This window comes from Fonsecaea nubica (assembly GCF_001646965.1).
Source record: "Fonsecaea nubica strain CBS 269.64 chromosome Unknown Scaff51, whole genome shotgun sequence".
Taxonomy (NCBI): Eukaryota; Fungi; Ascomycota; class Eurotiomycetes; order Chaetothyriales; family Herpotrichiellaceae; genus Fonsecaea; species Fonsecaea nubica.
Window position 1 is genome coordinate 76433 of NW_019173724.1, and position 24206 is coordinate 100638.

General features: G+C 49.5%; 8 protein-coding genes across 8 annotated transcripts; 6 read left to right on the forward strand and 2 right to left on the reverse strand.

Annotated features, from left to right (window-relative positions):
- Positions 1 to 191: 191 nt before the first annotated feature.
- On the forward strand, positions 192 to 623 carry AYO20_07360 (hypothetical protein; the record flags this gene model as incomplete). The annotated part of the gene is made up of 1 exon (XM_022645646.1): positions 192 to 623. The coding sequence occupies one exon, from the start codon at positions 192 to 194 to the stop codon at positions 621 to 623; it is 432 nt and encodes a 143-aa protein (XP_022498361.1).
- A 263-nt stretch (positions 624 to 886) lies between these two features.
- Positions 887 to 1336, forward strand: AYO20_07361 (hypothetical protein; the record flags this gene model as incomplete). The annotated part of the gene is made up of 1 exon (XM_022645647.1): positions 887 to 1336. The coding sequence occupies one exon, from the start codon at positions 887 to 889 to the stop codon at positions 1334 to 1336; it is 450 nt and encodes a 149-aa protein (XP_022498362.1).
- A 2028-nt stretch (positions 1337 to 3364) lies between these two features.
- Positions 3365 to 4621, forward strand: AYO20_07362 (hypothetical protein; the record flags this gene model as incomplete). The annotated part of the gene is made up of 1 exon (XM_022645648.1): positions 3365 to 4621. One exon carries the CDS (start codon positions 3365 to 3367, stop codon positions 4619 to 4621), a length of 1257 nt encoding a protein of 418 aa, XP_022498363.1.
- A 370-nt stretch (positions 4622 to 4991) lies between these two features.
- AYO20_07363 (hypothetical protein) lies at positions 4992 to 6047 on the forward strand (the record flags this gene model as incomplete). The annotated part of the gene is made up of 1 exon (XM_022645649.1): positions 4992 to 6047. One exon carries the CDS (start codon positions 4992 to 4994, stop codon positions 6045 to 6047), a length of 1056 nt encoding a protein of 351 aa, XP_022498364.1.
- Positions 6048 to 6923: 876 nt separating this feature from the next.
- On the forward strand, positions 6924 to 7650 carry AYO20_07364 (hypothetical protein; the record flags this gene model as incomplete). The annotated part of the gene is made up of 3 exons (XM_022645650.1): positions 6924 to 7045; positions 7145 to 7541; positions 7600 to 7650. The coding sequence occupies 3 exons, from the start codon at positions 6924 to 6926 to the stop codon at positions 7648 to 7650; spliced, it is 570 nt and encodes a 189-aa protein (XP_022498365.1).
- A 1180-nt stretch (positions 7651 to 8830) lies between these two features.
- On the reverse strand, positions 8831 to 9378 carry AYO20_07365 (hypothetical protein; the record flags this gene model as incomplete). Its single annotated transcript, XM_022645651.1, has 2 exons — positions 8831 to 9159; positions 9216 to 9378. The coding sequence occupies 2 exons, from the start codon at positions 9376 to 9378 to the stop codon at positions 8831 to 8833; spliced, it is 492 nt and encodes a 163-aa protein (XP_022498366.1).
- A 2309-nt stretch (positions 9379 to 11687) lies between these two features.
- AYO20_07366 (hypothetical protein) lies at positions 11688 to 12295 on the forward strand (the record flags this gene model as incomplete). Its single annotated transcript, XM_022645652.1, has 2 exons — positions 11688 to 11910; positions 11973 to 12295. 2 exons carry the CDS (start codon positions 11688 to 11690, stop codon positions 12293 to 12295), a joined length of 546 nt encoding a protein of 181 aa, XP_022498367.1.
- A 7984-nt stretch (positions 12296 to 20279) lies between these two features.
- On the reverse strand, positions 20280 to 24003 carry AYO20_07367 (hypothetical protein; the record flags this gene model as incomplete). The annotated part of the gene is made up of 2 exons (XM_022645653.1): positions 20280 to 20459; positions 20536 to 24003. 2 exons carry the CDS (start codon positions 24001 to 24003, stop codon positions 20280 to 20282), a joined length of 3648 nt encoding a protein of 1215 aa, XP_022498368.1.
- Positions 24004 to 24206: the final 203 nt, after the last annotated feature.

Consider the following 24206-nt stretch of genomic DNA (forward strand, 5'->3'; position numbering starts at 1 on the left):
CGTGAAGTACGCAAGCCTGTTCTGCAACTTGAACTCATAAAGATATTCGCATATTAACCAGTGCAGGAACCCATGCTCTTCAAACGCCTCGTTACTATGATTCTCTCACCGGTTTCGCTGTCCCATCTTTCATTTGCCCTGTTACTGCCTTGGACGTCTACGTTGCTGGAGAAAATACTAGGCCCACATCGATGCATCTGACCACGAATCAAGACGAACCAGTTGCACACTACAAATCTATTCCCAGCGGTGCTTCTGGAATTACCGCTGAAACTGAGGTTACCAAAGGCCACCACGGCGAAACCCCGACTGAAAACGCGCGTGACCGAGACATTACCGTCACCATCGACATCGACATCGAGTACGAAGAGATACTGTGCGAACAGGGATGGCTTGGCTCCGGATGTCCGCCGTTGCCGGCATCGGGCATCTTGGAGGAGAGTGTAATAGAAGTGAAGAAGGATAGCAGCTACATTGCACATGTGTACCACGGAGGCTTCGATACGCAGGTGCGACGGAAACTGCAGCGCTGGATCCAGGAGGGAAGGCTTCACTTGCACGGAGACAGAAGGAGGGGAAGGTGGATGGGAAGCGCTCTGCGGTCAGGCTGGGCCAATCTTTGACAGGGAGAAACGACTGGCTTGACTGCAATGTTTCACGTTTATTTCGCTATCATGCGGCTCTTGTCTGTCGATCCGACGCTTTTGGTCACTCGCATTTCGGCGCCTGCAGGAGCGGCTGGGTTGTACTATCGCCGGTTGACCGCCCTAGATATATCCTGTCAAGTATTCTGAACATTTAAGTGCAAGCTTTTGGTAGGTGATAACTATCTTTGAGGGAGCAGCAAATATTCCTTCCCAAGAACTCCAGTGTATTCCATCTCGAGATGGATCATCAGGACAATCGGGGGTCCCTAGGACCCAAGAAGCGTTTTCCCCCGGCCATCATGGTTCTTCAGGGTTCCCCCGATCATTACTTTCGGTCGGTGCCACCTCATTCCTCGGGTCCCCCAACATCATCAACTGTCATCATCGATGAAGCTTCATCTCCGGCCTCAAACCCAACGTCATTTCCCAAGTTGACCCCAGAACCGCCTCCCCTGATCGTCGCGAGAGCGATGCCTGCTCATCTCCACTGGCTGGATTTGAACGTGAGAGAAAACAGAACACAGGTCGATCCATCTCGTGATTCGTTCGAGAAATTTACGCAAGGCTTTGAAAACTTACGTCGACTGTTTGGTTCCGGAACAAGCATCACGGAGGTCATCGTGTACACATACCAATCCACTGAGTCGATCAGTCCCCAAGGTGGATGTTTGAAGATGATCAGTGTTTGATGAGGGTGAGGGACATGTTTTGATGTAATAAACGCGTAAAGGGTCGATCCGTGAGCTGACGGACTTTACAACAAGGCCAGTTTCTAGCGCCGGGACAGTCCAGCATAAATACACCGCATCTCCCTGCGCAGAACCTCTTTTCTTCTCACCATTCCATTTGCTTTCACAACTGGAGAAGCCACCTTGATACAGTTCAGGTCACATGGCTGACATTCGATCAACCAAACGCCTTCGGCGCAGCGACGAGCGATATGACCCATTCAAGCCGGTGATATATGAAGACGAACGCGGCTACGGACCAATGGTTTATTTCGACCAGACACAAGCTCGGTACCTTCGTTCCGGTTCGCCTCTATCGTGCTACATCGGTGATGCAGTTGCCATGGTGCAGAACTGGCGGCAATGGCAAATTCTGGATCACCTGCGACCTCGAGCATTTGATTTCATTCAAAGCAAGAAAAATTCGGACAATCCTCGTCAACTTCTTGAAATCTACGTCACGGCCCTCGCTCTGTGCATGGGAGAAACTATCTATGAAAGGGGACCCGACGGACGGCTGAGCCCTTGCAAACTGACGGATGTACGTGTCGCCCCGTTGAAAATGGCATTCGAAGTTTCATATTGGCGTGGGGGTCAGCTCTCAAGGATAGAAACTGTGTCTCTCGATCGTCTGGAGTCCAAATCGGGAGTTTCTCTACATCTTGGGGAACTGCCATGCGAAGGATTAACCGACGATTGGCTTCTCAATTGGGCAAACGTTCAATATCAGAGGCCCATTGGTGATGGGCCAGTGACTATCGCCAGACATCTTGGTACGGAAGATGGTGCTTCTTCACGAATGCATCGAAAAGGATAAAAGGACAAAACCGTGTGATCGTCTGTCTCATCATTGGAAATCGTCTTGTGTCGCGGACAGCTGGGACTTCTGTTATTTGATCTGGACTTGATGTATTGTAACTGCTGATTAGTACCGTGAATTTGGGTTTCGTCTCCTAAGTCTTTCGACCTTCGTGGAACACCTCCTCCCTCCAATGGGAAGAAAAGCATATACAGTTCTTTGAGACGCTTTCGACACACCGCTCAACACATCTTCCGGCATACCGCTAGTTGCTAATAGTCTTTCTGGAGGACATCCCCGAGCTTCTAGGCCACGGTGGAGTAAAGAGCGTCCGTGGCCCTGGCGTGTGCGTCAGTAAATTGGATAAGACTTGACCTCATCAGTACTTGGTGCGCCTCGTCAAAACTATTTGTAGAGAGTGGCGCCCGCTCGGAGCTGTGTTGCAACTGGTTCGCGCTCATTCGCGGACTTCGGTCCAGTCTTCAGAGCCCCAGTCTCCACGATAGTTGGTAAATGGTTGAGAGTCTGGTCCCTGATCGTATTCACTTGGATGCGGAGAGTCATGGCTCCGCTGGAGACCCAGCCCAATCCTTGCTGAGAAATACATAGTCGGAATAAATAGTCGCCTCTTTCAGGTAAGCTACATAGTCTCTGCGGCACAATTGACGCTACATGTTGGAGCTGATATCCTGGTCCCTGTTCCAACAGTGACCTGAGCCAATCGTCAATAGTTCTTTCCTCGAGACCTGATTGATCAGCCCCTATCGATGGATGCCTCACCGTCCCTCAAGGTCGGCTGTCTTATCACCTCATCAATGTTGATAGGCATCGATGGATTCTGCATTATGTGCGCCCTGTCGAGCTTATTACTGAGCCTGTAAAGATCTCTCAGGCATGGCGCCTAGAAAGGCGGTGGAGAGGAGGTCCATCAGCTATAACAACACACGTTCTCGCCATGAACAGTTGAACGTCCCTTGTCCACTCTAGTGTTCCGTCCATCAATATGTCACTATCCGCTCCTTCCCATACACATGACAGAAATCAGATCCTGGGCTCAACGGCAAGTTTGAACCTAGATCAATATCGATATCAATGCACTACAAGGCTAGGGAAATGCGGTACTTAGAGCTCCGTTTACTTTACCCAGTATTGAAGCTGTCTAACCAGATACTTCTTCAGAGGATCAATCCATGTCTGCCACTACTACCATTGCTGACACGCCCCGTCCATACACCCTGCAGGAGAAAGAAATTCCTGCTCAGGCCTTTGAGATCAAAAGCACCTTTTACATGTCAATCGAACCGTTGGTGAAGGCGCTGCTCTTGTTTCGATCGCCTGAAACCGAACGCGAACTCTTGCGACTAAGCATGGTTCCCGCCCACGTGGAAGAAACAACCGTGTATCTCGTTCTGGCACTATACAATACCACGAAATCGGACCAGTTGCATGTTCCTCTCCCAGACCTGAGCGTGCTCCTAGACCGGATCGAGTACAAGACCATGGAGCCTTTTGAACCATACAAATTGATATTTTACCTCCTGATTAAAGTGGTGGTTATAGATCTCCTGGTACCACACGACCCGCACAAACAGTTACCACCTCCATCAGGGCCCTGCAGGACATACAATCCGTTTGAGATCATCGACGCCCAGATCAAATCTACTCAGCTCACGAAGTTGAGAACCTTTGTGGATTTTTTTCACCTGGATCATTTAGCCCGAGAGATCCTTCCCAATCTCGAAAATTTGGAGAGCGTGCAGGCACGGGATGAAGGGACACCTCAGGTGATCAGAGAGTGGGAGGAGATGTGGGCTCGGGCTCGTGAGAATAGCCCACTCAAATGTCAAAACCTCGAATCGATGGCCATCCCCGCCTGGCTCGACTACACCATCGAAAAACGACGACTTCCATCAGGCAAGATAAATGAATCGGATGCAACGGGTTCTTTACTTCGACGGCTCATTCGCAACTCTCGCGTGCTTGAGCGTCTTACACAGGAAGACCATAAAATCGTGGTGGAAGGCGGAAGGCTCGACAGACTGTTCATGATCCTAAAAATGTGCGCTGAGATTGGACCTGGGTTCCGGGTGTGGATGCAAAGGGCTCTCGCCTTGTGGGTCAACGCGCTACCCGGCGAAAGCGACCTTGAAAAGCAGTGGATTTGGCAAATTAAGCCTGCCGTTTACGAGGGACCCGTTACTATTATGGCCAAAGAGAACTGTGTGACCAGAGGCGGAGAGCCCGTTGAGGGCACCATGGGGATATGGGCTATGCTGAGTCCAAATGGCCAGAAGGGCTTTTGCACAATTCAGGAACGAGCAAACGAAATCTTTTTGTTCGACTTGGGCGACTTGGTATTGTATGGCGAACAATTGGTGCAGCTTAAAAACTGGAAATGCTGGGAGAATGGAATATGGGGCCAAGTCAAAACGGACGGAAGGCATTGATTAGTCGAGGACCCAGAGAGCAAGTGGATTCACCCAAGGTGTGAGGTACTTTCGACTGGCAGAGAAGCGTGATCTCGGGAGTCAATGTTCCTACAAGTATCTTTTAGTACTGTCAAAGACCTCTCATTGCATGCCTCTCAGAGCCCTGGCCCCTTTATGCAAAGGCCGTAAAGATAAAGTGTAAAGTAACCATTGGAGGAGATCGCCGTTAGAGGCTTCTTTTTACATTTGATGATCTCGCATGATTGAAGGGGTTGACGCCTGTCCTCACCCCGACCCCCAAAAAGACCACCTTAAATGTACCACAATCTATCAGTTTCAAGGCTGCCAAAGTGCTTTTCGCATAAAGCTGCGGGAATTTCCAATCTGGATGCCCTTGGATCTGCTCCTCTTCCCTTGTATCGTTCTCGTGTGCGACAGTACATCTCTCGAATCAGCCCAACCGCCAAATGCGCTTTCCAAAGCGACTACATCAATAGCTGTCCACATCGGGTTTCAACTTTTTACGATGGAACAGAGTGACTACGATTCAGCAATTGGTGACGCGGCGAGTATAGGCGACGAAACAGACACACAATCACTGGCGAGCTCTGCTTATGACTTCCCGATCGAGAACGGCCGGGAATACCACAAGTACCACCCAAGTGCCTTCTATCCTTTCCCCAACGATGACCATGAACGGGAACGATTGGACGGATTGCATCACATCCACAAGCTTCTCAGGAACCCACTGCATTCTGCTCCGATTGAGCCGACAAACGTCCTGGACGTCGGCACGGGTACAGGTATTTGGGCTGTGGAGATGGCGGATCACTACCCACAGGCCATTGTCACGGGGGTTGACTTGAGTCCTATCCAACCCGACACTATACCACCCAACTGTAACTTTGAGCTTTTCGATCACCGAGATCCCTGGAGCTTTCCACGCAAATTTGACTTGGTTTACGCGCGCGATATGCTTGGCTCAATTCCAGACCCAGAAGCATTCTTCCAACAGGCTTACCGGAGCCTTGCCCCTGGGGGTTGGATCGAAATCCAGGATACTACTCCGATGACAACCGACGATAATTCGATGCCACAAGGGTGTGCATATCGTCAATGGATTGATGGTTTTTGCGAAGCATTAAGCAAAATCCGGCGCGATGCCTACCTCGCAGAGAAGTGCGAAGACATCTTACGGAGGATTGGATTTATTGACGTGCGTGTGACAAAGAAGAAATTGCCTTGCAACGGATGGGCGAAAGACAAGAAGCTTAAAGAGGTCGGTGTATTCAACAACGGAATCATTCTTGATGGTTTAGAGGCGCTGTCCTTCCGGTTGTTTACCCATGTTCTGGGATGGTCCCCGGAACGATTACAAGTCTTTTTGGCGGAGGTCAGAAAGGACGTTAAGAATACTAGTATTCACGCATACACCACGATGTAAGTACAAGAGCCTCTCATTCTTTCTGCTTGTCCTAACCATAAGCTTAGGGTCAACATTTGCGGACAGAAGCCAGATAATATGATAGCATACCAGCGATGGCTTCAGGACTTCCGTGGCCTACCATGACGGAGAACGTGAGGTGGTCACATTTTGGTTGCGCCTCGCATCCGCCTGTACGAGCGGCTGAACTGAACGATTTTGCTACTGTTGAAACTATGCATCATTTCATGCTAAGTCCCATCCGAGAGGTTACACTGAAAGATACCCTCAGCCTCACATCCTAGAGCACGTCTTTGGGAGCGAGGCACTCTACCATACCTCCTAGCCTGATCATTGATGGAAGGTGCCAGAATACGCTTGATGAGTGTAAACAACAAATTACCCGGGCATCACGATCACACTACCTTAGCTCAGAAGAAAAGCTGAACGAGCTGCGTGTTTACAACAAGCGAAGGAACAAGGGAGATGCTTTTATTTGTTCAGTGATGTAGAGAAGGGAGGAAAAGGAGTGGTGACAGACTGAATAGAGAGAAGTGAGACACAGATACTATACGAATGGTAGTCTCTAGACAAACATTACCCTAGCTTGATGACTATAGTGCCCTTTCCTTACCCTTCAACTCGACGTTTCCTTTACTACTGCTTCGAAGAACGCGATCCCTTTCTACACCTCGTCCTGGCCCTTATCATCTGCCACGTCACGGGTGGACCTGTCGCTCAGTGGATAAATGAGTGGATTGGTGGTTCGATGGGCGTATCGTAGAGTGCCCTAGCTAGGGAGCACATATTTCTCTCCCCAGAGGGGTGGTTGTTAGCTTGATACGGCCCGGTGATATTGACGGTAAACGAGCCTCCCTGTCCCGGTCGATTTATATAATGGACCTCATCGCCACAGGAGCTACCTCGAATCCCAGTTGTGAGTTCCGTCACAACAGTCAACATCACGAACCCGGCCTCCTGATGGCTACCTACGATACACTCCTGTTCTTTGCATTGTTGTAAGTACCTACCCGTATCCGTTATGTTTATGCTGACTTTGCTAGGATTTTTAAATATATTCGGCTTGTCGTTCAAGGCTTAGCCTATCTCAGATATAGACCCATTCCCATCCCGAAGAACCCGGCCCTTACACCGGCTGATGTGACGACTGTGATTGCAACGCTCGGTAAAAGTCCCGATGCACTTTTCGAAGGAGTTCAGTGCCATATAAAAGCCGGAATCCAGTACATTTCGATCTGTACGCCTCCTGATACGTTTGAAGAAATTCAAGCCCTATCGATTGAAATTGGAAAGCAGCACGACAGAGTTCGAATTGATGTGTGCCAGGCTAGCTATGCCAATAAGCGAAAACAACTTGCATCCGCCATTGCCCAGATCCCTGAAGATCGAAAGCAGGTCCATCGAATTATCGTGTTCGCTGATGACGATATACTATTTCCCGAGAATACCGTGCGATGGATGCTTGCAGCTTTTGAGAAGGATAACGTTGGTGGAGTAGGGACCTGTCAGCGAGCTAGAAGTATCGTCACTGGATCACTCGGGGATCGCATAGTTAATGGGATCCTTTGTGACTATATTCAACGTCGAAACTTCGAAATTCTAGCAACTTCAACAATAGATGGTTCGGTCTCATGCCTATCAGGGCGAATAGCTAGCTTCCGATCGGAGATAGTCGAAGACCCTCGATTCCTCCGCGGATTTACAGGTGAGACATGGAACGGTCGATCGCTGAACGCTGATGATGACAACTTCTGGACACGTTATCTACTAGAGAACGACTGGAGCATCAAGATTCAAAGCCACAGAGAGTGCCAGGTCGAAACAATATTCGGTACGAGTACCCAAGAACTCTGGCGATTTGTGCGATGGCAGAGAAGCAATCCGAGGAGCAACTCGAAAAGTTTACGAAACTTCAAAAATTGGCGGTAAGAGAGATATCCTACAGGTCCGGGCCGTGCTAATTAATAATAAGAAAGTATCCCTGGGGTACCTACTCCTTGTACATCTCCGGCTTCGTGAATTATGGCATCCCCCCCGACATTATACTCTGGCGGCTTCTGCTACGAGTCACTGCTACCTACGAGCAACAGAGAATATGGACTGTATTGTTTTTCTTTTGGTGGTTATTTGCCAAAATAGCGAAGAAAATTCCTCTGTATCGCAAGGACTGGACGCACATGATATTCATCCCGGTTGCTATTCTCTGGGGCTGGTGCCATGACTTTATCAAGCTATACGCACTCATAACTTTGAATCGGGTAAGTCCTATTACAGTGCAATGGAGATGATTACTCACTTTTGGTAGACTGGTTGGGATTGAATGGAAAGGATCGATTCCCTCAAGGCTCTTCGCAAATTTTGTTACAAATTGATCGTATCAGAGATGGAAGAAAAGAAGCTTGCAAACCACTGGCGAGCATTTGATGACACTTCTCAAATTCAGCTTACGATCCCTGCTGCGGTACAGCACGCAGAAAATATTGCTTCGAAAAATCCCGGTTCACTCGTGCTGGCAAATGGTGACTTCCATATAGTTGGCGGAATTCTGTCTATAGTCGCCCACAAATGGCTGGAGTTATGAAGTTCTACTGTGCGTCTCCGCACAAAATGAATCGCCATACAGGAGAGTCCCTCGACCGGAACGAGAAGTCGCATGTGTCTCCCTAGCATTATCGCAATTCGTGAGTTAGAGCCTATTGCCTATACGGCCGCCATCGGTATCCGCCAGACTTCATTCTTCTTGCACTATCGCCTATATGACGCTCTTGGCTGCGGTTGAATCTTCAATAAAACCTTCCGGGACTGGCTGGAGTGCCACGCGGAAGCTCCAGTTCCACGGCCTGTCCGTCGACGCCTGCAGTCCAGGTCTTCCCGAGCCGTTCTGCCAAGCACTCAGCCTCCATTGAATTCGCCACTTTGCCGGCTTGATCGAGATGCGTTACGAATTGCATGGTCCAATAACGACATCCGTTGCCGTCGGCATCGAAAATGTATTTGTCAAGGCCATCGGTTCTGATCAGATTGAGGACACCCTTGACTGTCAGATCTGGCACAGGGTTCAGGGTAACGTAAAACAAGCCGCGGGCCGTCACAGAATATTGCTTTAGCGTAACTTCGAGTCGAAGTTTGTTCGTCATCGGAGCAGGATTGGGGTTTGCAAGGAGTGACTGATCTTGAGGAAAAAGGTCCAATGATTGGTGTACTTGGTGGGCGGGTCGTCGACATCATGTGGGGGATAGCACACGAAGTAGATCTCTCGGACTATAGCATTTTCATGCTGCTGAAGCTCGGGAGGTATCCATATGATGCCGATGGTGGTCGAGGAAGGCATGCTGAAAGCCAACACGCAAGGACTCGAGGAGTAAAGACCGGTGGACGCGATGACGCAGAGGGTTGGATTGGTAGGGAAACCCTGGCGATATGGACGACGATAGTGGTGGTCCAGAGAGTTGTATCCTGCCATGAGAACGGCAAGGCGAGGCTTATATACCTTGCGGCGCTTCACAACGGCATCAGCTCGAAAGCCAGGCAGAGCGATACGCCCGATTCCCGGAATAACCCCTATTGTTTGACATTCGAAGTACGGGACGCCTCTACTTAATTTTCCCAGGTATATATTGCATAATAATATATATAGACTCGTGAGCTTGACGGTCTGTATACTGCTCGGAAGTCTAATAGTTATAGACCTCTGGTATAGATATGTAGACTTATTCTTGAACTTTCATCTTAGTTCGACCCTGACCTAGGGAAATCCGGGTACCTTATTTGACGACAGTACCGTTTGAAACGCGAGTAACAGTCTTTGCAGGAATACCTCCATCGTTGGGCAAATCTCCGCCAGTCTGAAAGAGCTTCGGAGCGTGCGCGACCACCGATTCAATTTGTTCTCGCGTCATATATTGTGGCGCGAGATCAGCGAGGGGAAATGGTCTTGTGAAAGCTAAAGGATCGGGTGGTAGGGGGTTCATCATTCTGTCTGTTGAAGATGCTGATCAGCAAAACGTTTGAAAAAGTCACATGTGTAGGAATTTGTTTCCAAATTGTCATATCGCAGAAGCGATTGAGCGCAATACGTAGATAGAAACAGCGGAAAGAAAAGATTGTTGGTCGGGGATTGTTGTGGTAGGTTTAGCGAGCATCATGTGGTTGCCAAGACGCCCTTTGGCCCATCCTCTTTCATGTGATGTCACATGTCACCCTAGCTCTGGCGGTTCCGACTGCAACCGCAACCTCGCTATCAACTCCATGAAAGCTGCTCATTCCTTTCTCCCTTATCTAGAGCAACCACGGTACGTCGAGGCAGTGTGACTGCTCAGAAGACCAGAAGGCGTGACGTACACTAGCGTCGTAAAAGAGGGACAAATTGAACTCAAAGCAGCAGTTTCGGGTCGGAGTGCACCTCTTGACTTCAGATTAAAGATGTTTAGAAGGTTTCAGAATCTTGACTGAAGAGCATGGGCTCTTGTGAAGGATGTGTGGATGCAGGAAATGTTTGGGAAAGATGGCCTGAATGTTGTTTCACTTACCTCATGGCGATTATGGCCGTTAAAGCTTGTGCCCTGCCCTGGGTTGCCGAGCATATTTAGGCCGCCTTCCCAAAAACAGGAAAAGGGCTGTCGTTCCCTGGAAGGTTTCTGGCCTTCGCACTTACAACTTGCTGGTGCATATAGCAGAGATTCCTCTCCTCGCTGCTCTCACATTGACACAGGTATGTCTAGACATCGAACGCTCCGAACACTCCGAATAACCTTTATACGTTCTTCAATCGCGGTAACACAGGCTCGGTTGAATGAGAAGACAATGTGACCATTCCCATTCACGATCCGTGCTGAGCAGCCCTCAGGCCCCTGCAAGCTGTGCTTCCTGGGCTTTTACTCACCCTTCTAGGTTGTCCTTCTTGAGGATCTCGTCAAATATCGCCGCCGACCCTTCGACGAATGTCTTTCCCGCTGCTTCGATATTGACTTTGTGTGCCACGTTCTGAAAGGTTTCTTCCTTGAGCCTTGTACCTTGATCAAAGGCAGACAGCCACTCTTTTTCTTGGGTCAATAGTAGTTCGAAGTGTTTGGCGTTCCAGGCGATGATTTTAATGTCACCACTGCGGAAGCTGTATACTGCCACTACCTTGATGCCTTTGAAGGTTTGTCCCTGTTTTGTAGCCAGGTCGTTACCTAGTTCACTGCGGTCACTATTGCCGTGGATCCGAGCTTTTGTATTGCTTCAGCTTTCTCGGGCCGATTAGTCCTGATGATGATCTCGTAGTCTTGAGGGTCGTTAGAGGCAGCTATCGAGCTATCTTTGATGGTTCGGATCGTGGGAGGGGGCTGCGCTAGACTTCTGGCTGCGATGTCAGCCTATCTCTTGAATCTAAACGAGCTAGTGTTTGTAGTGACTGTGGCTGTAGCTTTTGTCACTACTGTGAGGTCTTTCTAGATGATAGCTAGATTCTAGTTCACTTTGCCGAAGTGATTATTGAGGGCGTTCTGGAGGTCCTTAAACGCGGAAATTTTCAATCGTCGTCTTTGCAAGTTTAAGGGCGAGCTTGACATCTGAATAGCAAGCTTTCAAGGTAGCGCCAGGGTGGTCAGATACATACCTATCCAGCTTCTCTGCGAAGTCGATTAGTTATGCTTGCCGATGCTTCGTGTTACGGTGACGGAAAAGAGCGCGTTTTCGGGTCGCCTGACCTATCTGGACGGTATTACCTACACCGCGAGACCATTACGCTCGCCCCACGGTGATGCCTCGGATAACCTTCCCTCTAGCATCCTCATCCTCATCCTCATCCTCATCCTCACCCTCATCCTCATCCTCATCCTCACCCTCATCCTCATCCTCATCCTCACCCTCATCCTCACTAGTTACTACTCACTACTTACTATTCCACCAATGGAACAAGGAAACATATCAACAGAACCTCAGTCCCAAAAGATCTCGTTTACGTGTCCTCACTGTGGGAAAACATTGCCCGTGCACAACAAGACACGGCACCTCCGGTCTTGCGAGAACAGATTACGCGTCGAGTCTCCAAAGATCCCCTCTACGTGTCCTCACTGTGGGAAAACATTGCCCGTGCACAACAAGACACGGCACCTCCGGTCTTGCGAGAACAGATTACGCGTCGAGTCTCCAAAGATCTCGTTTACGTGTCCTCACTGTGGGAAAACATTACCCGTGCACAACAAGACACGGCACCTCCGATCTTGTCAAGTTCAGCTTCATACCCCAATACTACGAATACCTGAAGTTCATCCACGAGAACAGCTTCTTAAGTGCCTAGAAGAGAGCGCACCGGACTTTCCGCCAGACATAAAAGAGGTTCTCTATCAAATTCGTTGGTCTACTCTCGACTGTATCGCCGAGGACACTCGCGACATCTGGGAGTTAGCATCAATATCAATACCTACAAATATCCCTTCTGACTCTTGTTGGGTCGGGACTCAACCGATAACTGAAGAGCTATTCTCTTCGATTCTCAACGGTAAGTTCGATATCACTACTTAACGGCTAAACTAATAGGATTATAGAGTCGCCACAGGCCTTTCGTGGTACCGAGTTCGACCCCTTGAGTAGAGACGCAGCATTATTTCAGTTTCTCGAACCGAACGCTCAAAATCCAGCTTACTTGATGAACGCATATGTGGAACTTTCGCCAGACTGTCGAATGAACATACCTAGAATTCTTTACCCCGACTTCGAACCTTACAACACCGAAACATCTCATAGCTGCAATATCACTCCTCGCTACGTTATTATCCACCCGCATATTGATCAGACTAGAGACTCTCTTATTACGGTTCTTGGGAAGTGCCGAAAATTAGTCGCAATGTGGCCACTCTCCGATTATAATAAAGAGCTTCTTCTACAATACACTAAACAGCCAAAGCCACCCGTACCCCTCTGGAAACAGTTTGAAGCCCCATTATTAGATTCAATCGACTCAACTCGGGGGCTTTTTATGCAGGCTGGCGTTATTCACGCCACCATCTGTATCGAAGGAGGTATACTTGTTGGCATTAACACATTCTCCGCGCGAAGTGCTTTTAGCAGTCTACAATGTTTTCTATATGAGCTCGAGGCTCAGTTAGAACAGGATTATGTCGACATCTTCCGCCTATTTACATTACAGCTTCACGCGCTATCCGGGCACCTCAGTATTTCTCGAGCGTTCTTGAGACAGTGGGCGTCATCAAGTAAGCGACTTAATGACGTTCTCAGCCAGCGCGTATCTCGAACTCCACTAAATAAGAAAGAAAAACGGCAACTCCAAGATCTATTACGCACCCTATTAGCAGTCGTTAGACAGGAAGGAGTTCTACCCAAGAGTTGTGATAACGATGGCGTATCACATTTCCGGCAGGCGCATTTATTAGTTGCAGGACTGAATGAGCGAGACATAGCGAACGTGATAACGTAAAGTTGAGCAGCTCAAGAAATACACATCAGATGATAACTCGTCCAGTTACGGCTTGTACGAAATTCGCACATTTTAGAAGGCATTCTGTACTTGGGTCTCTCCCGGATACGTATCTGTATCAATCGATAACGGCATTCGAAAGAATCAAGGAGGTATCCTAAACCTGAGCCTAGGCTGCACTAAAGATATTAGAAGTTCCTGAACAAATGTGTCCGTTATTAACTCAATCCCCTCCTCTATTAAATCACGACGCCCAACTCCTGGTTGCACGAGTAGCTTCTTTAACTGACCTGGCCCTGGACTTGCACAAACTGCCATGATTGACGGGATTTAGTTCATAATGGATATGGATAGTGTGAAGCCATCAAGTTATTCCCAGAAAGATGTATTTAGGAGAGATACGAAAGAACCGACGGATCATTCCTAGCTGACGGTAGCAAAGTCGCGAGACCCCTCAGCGCTTCCGTGGAGAAGTGCAGATCTCATAGCTTCTGTATTATCTCCTATAGTGCTTGATTGCGCAAAAGTACCGCAAGACTTCTCGGTCGCGCAACGCCACTGATACCATTGACTCCAGAGCTCCGTTGGGGGGTTTGGGATTAGTTGTAAGCAATTACAATTCCAAAGAATACCGCATGTGCAAGATCTGACCTGACTGGCGATTGTCTTTGGACGGCAATCAAAAGTTTCTCTTACTTTGGTGCTTCGTTTCTTCAAAGACCGCGCTTTACAAGTGTCGATACCTCGCCAACTGGGTCGCATCATGGATTGCTTTTCATTGGGATTGAATTCCGGTCGGTTCACCTCGAGTCCATATTTAGAGCTCCTGTATGACCGGTACAGGCGCTACAATGAATGAAGTTTGCATCTGGATTGTTCTCCAACTGGTTCAAGACTTTACCATATTCAAGGCTGCAGCTGCGACACATGCATCCCAATTCACCCACAGGAACATCATGGAAGCCTTCCACGCTCATATCTTAAATCTCTCCATGGAGTTTCACCGTATTCAACCATCTAGGGAGCTTTTATCAGCCCTCGAACCTAGTGGAGCTTTCAGTAATATTATTCAGGAGCTGGCCTCCGGCCTCATTTCCCCGCTGGTCGGCCTTCTCGTCGCTACGATATACCTCTATCGGAATAACCGTGCTCGTGAAGCTGTTTCTGACCATTTCCTATTTATCGGTGGCTCATCAAGGCTCTTCCTGGATCTAAGCTATTTCGACATCGTGTCACAATGGACCGGAGAATGACAAACTTTCTACAGGAGTCGTTCCAGCACTATCGGGTAATTTCATTATTTAACCGACAAGAATCCGAGGTCAAGGCGTTGTCAGGTATATTGCACAAGTTTCTTAGGGCACAATTCCAACACCACAAAGGTTACTATTTAATTGCCAACATCCGGAGGCTATTGTTACGGCTGGGACTACTAGCAGCAGCAGCTATCTTTGTCGCGGACGCCGTCCAAGGCGCATCATCACCGGGCCGCTTCATTGGCCTCGCTAGTTATTGGGCTTCGACATCAGATGATCTTATCAAACTGGCAAAGCGACCTACAAGGATATCAAGGAAAGACTAGTCTCGATCGAGAAACTCGTCCAGATTTTCTACGAGCAGCCGACTATCGTGAACGGAAGCAAGCAGTTGGAGATACAGGCCGAAGACATTTCATTTGACCGAGTCTCATTCTCGTACGATAGTGAGCATAGAGCAATTCGAAATGTCACCTTTACAGTCCCAGGTGGATCGAGCGACGCCATAGTTGGAGAAAGTGGTAGTGGTAAATCCACTCTCGTCAGTCTCTTCGCAAAGACGATGTGCAAGAAGGTGTCATTCAGATCGATAGTCAGGACATTCGAGATGTCACCCTCTCCAGCTTGAGGGAGCAGATCAGCATCACTCCTCAACATATCGAGGTGTTCGACCGGTCGGTCATGGAAAACGTCCAATTCGGGAGACCTGAAGCATCAAATGAGGAGGTCATCGAAGCATGCAAAGCAGTAGGACTGCACGATGCCATTATGAAATTTCCAGCGAGATACGAGACAAGGGTTGGTGAACGGGCACCACAGTGAACGGGCACCACACTCAGCGGCGGGCAGTGCTAACGGATAGGAATCGCTCGACTCATGCTGAAAACGCCAAGACTCATAGTCCTTGACGAGCCAACGTCAGCTGTCGACTCTCGCAAAGAGAATTGCATCCTGAAGGCTCTCCACGATCTATGTCGCGGCCACACTACGCTTATGATTACCCACTGGCTCTCAACAGTCAAGGACACTAACCTCATCCTTGTGTTACATGATGGTTCTATCGGAGAAAGAGGCAGCCACGCGGAGCTATTGGAACAAACGAGGGAGGCATTCTGAACTCTGGCCCTTGCAAACGTCTCCAGAAGCCAACTGAAATTCTCACGTCTCAGAAGGTATTCTATAGCAACCACTTATGGACTGAGATCGGGGCCGTGAGACCTTGTCGCGGTCTTTTGCTCTCTGATCTCCTTCTGGCGCTTCGTTGACTGGGAACCTGATCGGCAAGGTAGCCCAGAGTGCCTTCTTTATGAAGAAACTATCGTCGTCTCCATCACCAATTTCTCTAGGCTAGTCTAGAATTTGGGATTGAGGAACTAGACTTTAAGCCCTCCTCATCACCAAGGTATACCACCAAACAACCCTCCCTTTCCCAGGATTCTGCTAGGACGCCGTACAATTGAGAGGCCAGTATCTGATGATGCTGGCAGTAGACGGGGCGTTCAGCGTTCATTTAGTTCGAGTACGAAGAAGGCTTAGAGTGTAGGGTTTGCCGTCATTATAAATGCCTGGACATTGCAAAAGCTAAAGAAGAATGAAAAACAATACCACACCTTCAACACCATCAAGCTGCTCCACCCTTTCTCAAGTCGATAAATCCGTAACAATAAGTTCATGTCTTTGGGGAGTACGTGATCCTATTGATCATTGATTGCCATGTCTTTCCTTAATTGCATAAAAACACCAGTGCCGGCCCAGTGACAGCTTCACATGCAGTTCCTGCAGGACAACAGATCGACGCGTCCACATTGCCGGGCAAGTCAAGACAAACATTGTCTCGAAAAAAGTTCGGTGCGTTGGTAGCACAGCTAACCGCAGTAATTTGAGAGGGGATGACTTCCGTAGTCGTAGTTGTTGAAGGTACAGGAATGGTTGCGAAGAGCGTGGTCAACGCCACTGTATCAGATATGACCACCACAGGAGGGACCGATTGTTGTGGTAGGGCAACAGCCCTTTCAAGGAGGCAAAAAGAAAGGAGTTCAAAGAGATACATTGCAATCGAGCTTCGTTGATTTGGAAGATTGTGGAATGGAGGACTGTCTCTATCTGCCGGAAGTGCAACGTTCTTATAACCGGCGGGATACCTTCTCACGACTCAAAGTTCATAATCTCCAGCCCCCAAGAATGAGGGCCAACTTCTTGTTAGCGAGGTCAGTTGCAAAACATCGCGTCTCAATCGTGTCTCCTTTAATTGCCTACATAGTATAGTAACTTTCTTCTCGCTATCATTCTCCGTATTCAGTTTGAGTGCTACATTGCAGGGGGAGTAAAAAGCTCCCGAATTTGGGCCACCCAGATCATCCCATTTGGCCCGCCAATTTATAGACAGGAATAGGTATAGATCGTATGAGAAGACCCGCTGGACCTTACCCAAGCTGGCTAAATGGATAACATTAGCTCTAGCGTTCGTTAAATCGTGGGGCGAAAATTCGGGGCTTAGACCATAGGTAGTGAATTGCAGCGCAACAAGCTCTCTCCTCCCAGCCTAGGAAGGCCACGTCGATAAGTCAGGGAGCTCTATTTTTACCTCTGCGCTGTGATCAGAACTACGAGCTGGTAGACTAATCGGGAATAGATAACATCATTGCCCTGATCGATATCGGCCTCTTGGTGACCTGCCAGGCCTGCATCGCGCTGCGCCCCGACTTACAGCCACGCAATCTACTAACCCCTAATTAAACACTTTTCAAAGTTAGAGAGGTCCCGTTTTTGATTCATGGAGCAATCACAGTCGAATAAAGAGTTCCCAGATTTGGTTCCCGTGCAAAGTACCGCCCCCAATGTTTCTTTAAGTTGGTATAATAATAATACTGCTGAACTCTGTAAGCGGAAATTATCTCTCTACGTGAGGGGATCGGAAATTCGGCACAATCTTTCACCATGGCAGATTCGAAAGTCTACCAGCTCCAGTGTACTATCGACCACAAACTTTACCAAGACAAATGCTCCCTCCGGAAGCTCACGGCTCACCAACGATTGAAGGCCCAATTTCAGCGACCAGGAGTATCTGCTGACGAAATATTATCGAGAGATATGGAAGCATTACGTCCAGCCTATAATAATAGCGGTATCGAGCACACAGAGCTCTCTAATATGACCAATCTTTATAAAATTGCTGAGAGATTGTCTGTTTTGACATTGGTGGATACATCGCCGCGTGATTCTGTATAGTTGGAGTGAATGGAGATGGCATCGACCCCGCTTGCAGGTCATTCGGAGATCCCTTAACGTGCATCCCTACGCGATGAAATGCCCTGGGTATGGACCCACTTTTATTTTGCAGACTTCTCTATCTAACACAAATGCGAACACTGTTCATTGGATGAAAGGAGCTGGTAACATGGTTATTGAATTACCTATATACTTGCATAATGTATAAAATTACCACCCTGGTGTGACCATTACGCTCGGAAATCAGTCGTGCCCGTTCGGCTCTCCTCCTTTCCGGCGTCTCGGCCAGACCAATACTCTCTTGCTCAGCATCGTAGACAGCATTCATGGACTGCCAGCTCATTTATCTTGCACGTTAATAATGTCCGAGATGGACTGACCCAGTCGTTGGTGGGTGCTGTATTCATTACCTACCTAGTGCACGGTCTGCATGCGATAAAGTGGGCCTCCGGCAAGAACCGAGGACCAGCCGAGATCGCTTGGCGCGGACGTAATGACCGTGCCGTTGCGGTATTATTACGGACTGGACGGCCATCTGATTTAGGCGACCACGTCAAGTCGCAACTGTATAAGCGGTCATTTAAAGATGCTTTCACGCTTGTCTCTACCATTACTCAGTCCGTCTGTTTACGCCACAATCGCAGAGGCGGTGTTGGGGTTGACGCCACACATTCCAGCCCCCATCCTCGTGCCTACTCTCTACACAGGCACCACGCTGCCGCATGCAGGCCACTCCGCCGTCTGAACATATACCTTCAGCCTGATCGGATATTCTTCACAATGCGTCTGTATAATCGCTGGGGTAGTCTTGGCCATGTTCCAGCATTGATTGTCTTCGAAGACATCCAGTCTCCCATCAATGTCTCGCGTTTACCGCGCCCGCCTCCCATCCAACCTCGCCGCTACCTTCCCTTCGTCGCAACCACCACATTTCCTCTCTTCGCCCGCAAAGCTTGTCAGAGGAGCATCCCACAGCGGCTCACAACGAGCACTAAAGCTTTTTCAACCCACGTATGGCACGGTGTGCTTTTCTAGGTCGTATATGTACTCATAACGTGCCCGCCAGAGCTTGCTCTGCATAGAGGAGAAAGTCACAAACGACTCCTTCTCCAGTGGCGGTTGTCGGTCCAACGATGAAAGTAAGATGCTTTCTTCTCATAAATGAAGAAATATCCTCTTTGTGCAATGGTACGTCGTTCGGACAAGGTCAGTCGTCTCGACGATGCACAGCCAGCGTCAAACGCGAGTTTCGATCAGTATCATCAGTATCACAGCGTTATCGCGAGCCTCGACGAAAACGAAGCAGGGGAGTTTAATAACACAGCCAGACTGGATCTTGAGCATTCATAGAATCCTCCAAAGAGCAGAATCGAGTTTCAATCGCTGAATATTATCCGATATCTTACCTCGCCTACGCATCACGTAACTCATGAAACATAAAGCAACATAAAGCAGCAAGGAGGTGTCATTCTCACTTATGGACCACTCTCGGTTCTGAGGACGCCATGTATCCGCTAACAATTGCGAACGTCGCAACGATGAATCCAGACATGCCAAAGGCACCTTGTATATCTTTTTTAAGGACGGACCATAATATTGCGAAGACCAAACTCCCGATCGTGATAAGGCAGAAGACAAAGTTTCTGAGCCGGCCTCGATCCCAACCTTCTTCGAACTCGATACCCCATGCTTCCAATCTCTCGGCCCCTGATGTTACCATACATTGTCCAAGACGTTTAGGGACTTGATTTAGTGTGTAAACAAGATTCTCGTTTTTAATGCAATGCGGATTTTGAAAGTAATGGGTGAGATAGTTCGGGCCGAGAGGTGGTTTTCGCGGTGGCTCTCTGGGTATGCAGTCGTATTGAGCGTTGTTAGATGGTCGTATCATATCTGGAGGTGGAATGCACCGGCATTCGGCTCCGCCAGCTTGGCATGCGTAATGCTTCAGTTCTACATACTCAGATAGGTCAACAAGAAAGTAGGCCAGTGATACCCTGACGACTGTCTTAGGCCAGAAGGTGGACATAAAGACTCCCCTCTCAGAGGCATACTTCTTTCGTAAAAGGTGAAAGAGTTGCTTGTCATTTGTGACTCGGTTTGGGTGATCTTGTTGTGCTGGTGTTTGTAAGATTTGTTGATGATACAATCTCCAGCCGGATAATCCTTCGGGAAAACAGAGTAGGAGATACGATACCGTAGAGTCTTGCTGATGTAGCTGGGTACTGGTCAAAGTGTCAGTCGATGGAGAGGGCCCGTGAGATCCGGAAGGAATGGTTTCTTTGGCATCTTTCGACATGCTAGCATTGCTCCGTGTCGTGTGTTGGGTCACTCGGGCTGATGGGTTTTCGGATGAAGCTTTGTCGTGATCATTTTGATCGGCGCCCGTCGCACGCGATCTTGAGGTGGCCCAAATGAAGAGGCCACTCCAAAGACTGGTCCAAGGAGCCGTCGATTGAGAATGCTCACTCCGTAAACGCTGTTGCAGCTGCTCCAAGCTTCCGGGAACTAGCTCTGTATAATAGTCGCAAAGTTGCATTCCACAGGAACAAGTCCAGGCGACAAGACGGGGTTCGTCATATACTTGTGATACTTGGCTTTCTGTAAGATTGTCCAATTTTGACTTCGTGACCGCTGTTTCAATGATCGGTGTTTTTTCTTTGGTGAATGTAGCATCATGCATCGGTCTGTATGCATCAGATGTCATGGTGTTTTCTGCTAGTGTAGGTTTCTGATCTTCTGCGATCTCAAGTGGCAGGGCCAGTGCATTGCCGAGCAAAACTCTTGCGATCTCGGTAACTGATAGGTTCTGTTTGCGGAGCTCGAGAATTGTCTCTCGGTCTTTGCATGGCTGGCCATCTATGATCCGAGCAATGCTTTGCTTGACAACGAATTCACTCTTGGATTGCAGCGCATCTTTCAGGGCGTGAGGAGGTCGTAGCAGGCTCGTAAGGTTAATTTGTAGCTGGTTGAACGCCCTGCCACCGGTCAGGAAACTGTCAATGGCCTGTAATGGGGATTGTTTGTCGCCTGAAGATTCATGTTCAGGCTCAGTAGATGATCCGTCGCTCTCGGAGATGAGATCTTCGGAAACATCGCCACCAACAAGCTGCTTCTCATCAAGCGGCTCCTCATGATTGTCGTAATAGTCGGGGATGGTGAGACTGCGGATGAATTGATTCAAGTTGTAGTTGCGTTCTGTTTTGCGTCCTGCCAAAGTTATCGGTGTCAGTCGACCCTGGCCAACTTCCAACAGCTCCACGGATGTTAGAATAAGAGAAGTGATCTCGTTTCGGTACCGCCTGGTGCGCAGTAGACGTGTAGTTGCCAATTCAGTCCCATTTTTGACTTCATGTCTCAATCCCCTGAAATAAAGCTTCAGTAATTGATCATGATTCTGGCTGAATTTTCGCGCCCCCAATTGTCTGGTAGCTTCCCGGTAGACTGGCCCAATGTTTGAATCGGAGCAGAAAATTTCAACGAGATGTTCCACCGCTTGGCCGTATTCATCCCCCGTGGAATCGTCCGTTGATGCGCTGGTCAAGGAAGGAGGTCCTGAAGAAACTTCCGACAAATTGCCATCACTCTGATCATCTTCCATCGGACTACCGACCGATTGAGGAAAACGTTCCTTCGTCAAGGCTTGTTCTCGAATCTTAATCACGTGCCGCATCAGTGAGACAGCTTCCTCAACCTGCCCATTCGCCTGATATACGCCTGCGAGGGCGTGCTGCGATGCCAGTCGATCTGGATGATCCTCCGCCAGCGTCCGCTCTTCAACCCGCACTACCTCCTCCAGTAGCCGCACCGCCTCCTTCACCTGCCCATTCGCCTCATATGCCATTGCTAGTGCGCGCTGCGATGCTAGTCGATCAGGATGATCCTCCGCCGGTGTTTCCCCACGAATCCATATTACCTCCTCCAGTAGTGTCACCGCCTCCTTTACCTGTCCATTCGCCCGATAAGCGATTGCTAGTGCGTACTGCGATGCTAGTCGAGAGGGATGATCCTCTGCCAGCGTCCGCTCTTCAATCTGCACCACCTCCTCCAGTAGCCGCACCGCCTCCTTCACCTGCCCATTCGCCTGATATGCCATTGCTAATGCGTGCTGCGATGCCAGTCGATCAGGATGATCCTCTGCCAGCGTCTGCTCTTTAATCTGGACCACCTCCTCCAGCAGTGTCACTGTCTCCTTGACTTGTCCATTCGCCTGATATGCGATTGCCAGCTCGTGCTGCGACGCTAGTCGAGAGGGATGATCCTCTGCCTGTGTCTGCCCTCGTATTCGCACCACCTCCTCCAGCAGCGTCACTGCCTCTTTTACCTGCCCATTCGCCTGATACGCCATTGCTAACGCGTGCTGCGATGCCAGTCGATCAGGATGATCCTCTGCCAGCGTCCGCTCTTCAATCTGCACCACCTCCTCCAGTAGCCGCACCGCCTCCTTCACCTGCCCATTCGCCCGATATGCGATTGCCAGCTCGTGCTGCGACGCTAGTCGATCAGGATGATCCTCCGCCAGCGTCCGCTCTTCAATCTGCACCACCTCCTCCAGTAGCCGCATCGCCTCCTTCACCTGTCCATTCGCCTCATATACTCCGGCTAATGCGCGCTGCGACGCTAGTCGATCAGGATGATCCTCTGCTAGTGTCTGCGCTCGAATCCGCACCACCTCCTCTAGTAGCGTCACCGCGTCCTTCACCTGTCCATTCGCCTTATATGCTCCGGCTAACGCGTGCTGCGATGCCAGTCGAGAAGGATGATCCTCATTAAGATGCGCCCTCCGCCAATCATAGCATTCTTGGAAACATCGGACCGCTTCCTTGATCCGACCATCAACTTGTAAACACTGCCCCACCTTTATACATAGATCATATCGCTCCCCTAAGTCGATCGTATCGTCCCGCCGGAGGAGACGAAACGCGTGCGGCAGGTACTCCCGCCACCGATCTCGCTGGCTGTAGTCACTCGATGGGAACACACTCGTCACATACTGAACGGCACTCTCCTCCACCCGAGCCGCGATCCCCTCTTCTCGAACCCAAATCCGTGTGGCCGAGTGCACAAGGCTGTGCGTGTCGAACGTGTTTGAGTTTCCCCGCCGCACCACGAATGTGTATGCATCCAACGTCCCGAGGGCAAATACCATTGCCTCTTCGGTCGGAAAGAGAGGCAGAATGGACTGTGGAACGGCCTTCGGGTCAATGCACGAGAGGAACATCAACAGATCGGCGGCCGCAGGGTCGGACTGTCGGATCTGGTGGAACGATACTAGCCACGTGGTGGCCACGGCGTGTCGTGAACCTCTAGGCCGGGTGGAATCGTGGAACTCTCGACTTATCAGTCTAACCATGTCCTGCTCCGTTCCCCGGAGCAGTTCCATATATTTAGTGATCGTCACTCGGTTCCTGTTCAGGTATGCCGCTGCCTGCATGATCGCTAGTGGGAGGTAGGTTAGCTCCTGCAGTAATTCCGCCACTCCCTTGTCGTTCCTGAGAAGGTCCTCCCGCACTAACGACTTCTCTAACGACTTCTCTAGTAGGCTCTTCGCCTCGTCGGCGCTCATCTCGGCTAATTCAACCATCTCGCCTTCCACGGCGTTGGCCACCTCCCGGGACCGCGTCGTAAATAGGATCCGGCCATGGTCGCGCTCTGGCAGGTACTGAAAGATCCCGTCGGGGTTCTCGAGAGAGCCGAACAAGACGTCCATGTCGTCCGCGTGGTCCACCACAAGGAGCCACTTTCCACTTTCGTCGGACTCGAGCCACCGTCGGACAGATTCCCGGACATCCTTGTCTTCCGAGCTCTTTCGCACCGCTAGCTTATTCGACATCTCGGTGTAGGCTTGTTCAAAGCTCGCGCCGCTCATGGCCGACACCCAGAACACGGAATGGTCCGGCTTGTGCTCTTTCGTCCAGTAGGCGATTTGGAAAGCCACCTGGGTTTTTCCTACACCACCCAATCCCACAAGAGAGACTTTATTGCCGGCGTCGGATGTGAATAGCTGTTGCCGTAGCGCATTAATTACCTCCTCCCGGCCGACAAAGCGCATGTTCCGTGGAAGGGGAATATGATAGCAGGGAAGTACCGTACGACCTAGATCTAAGTGTGAGCGTGAGTCAATTCCGCGCAAGATAGGCCTTTATACTTGACTGATTGCGAATACGCTGAATGATATATTTCTAGGTAAACTTAGCATTTCCTCCCCAATAACAAGATTTGTCTCACCTCGACTTCACCAGCTAGTGAATTCTC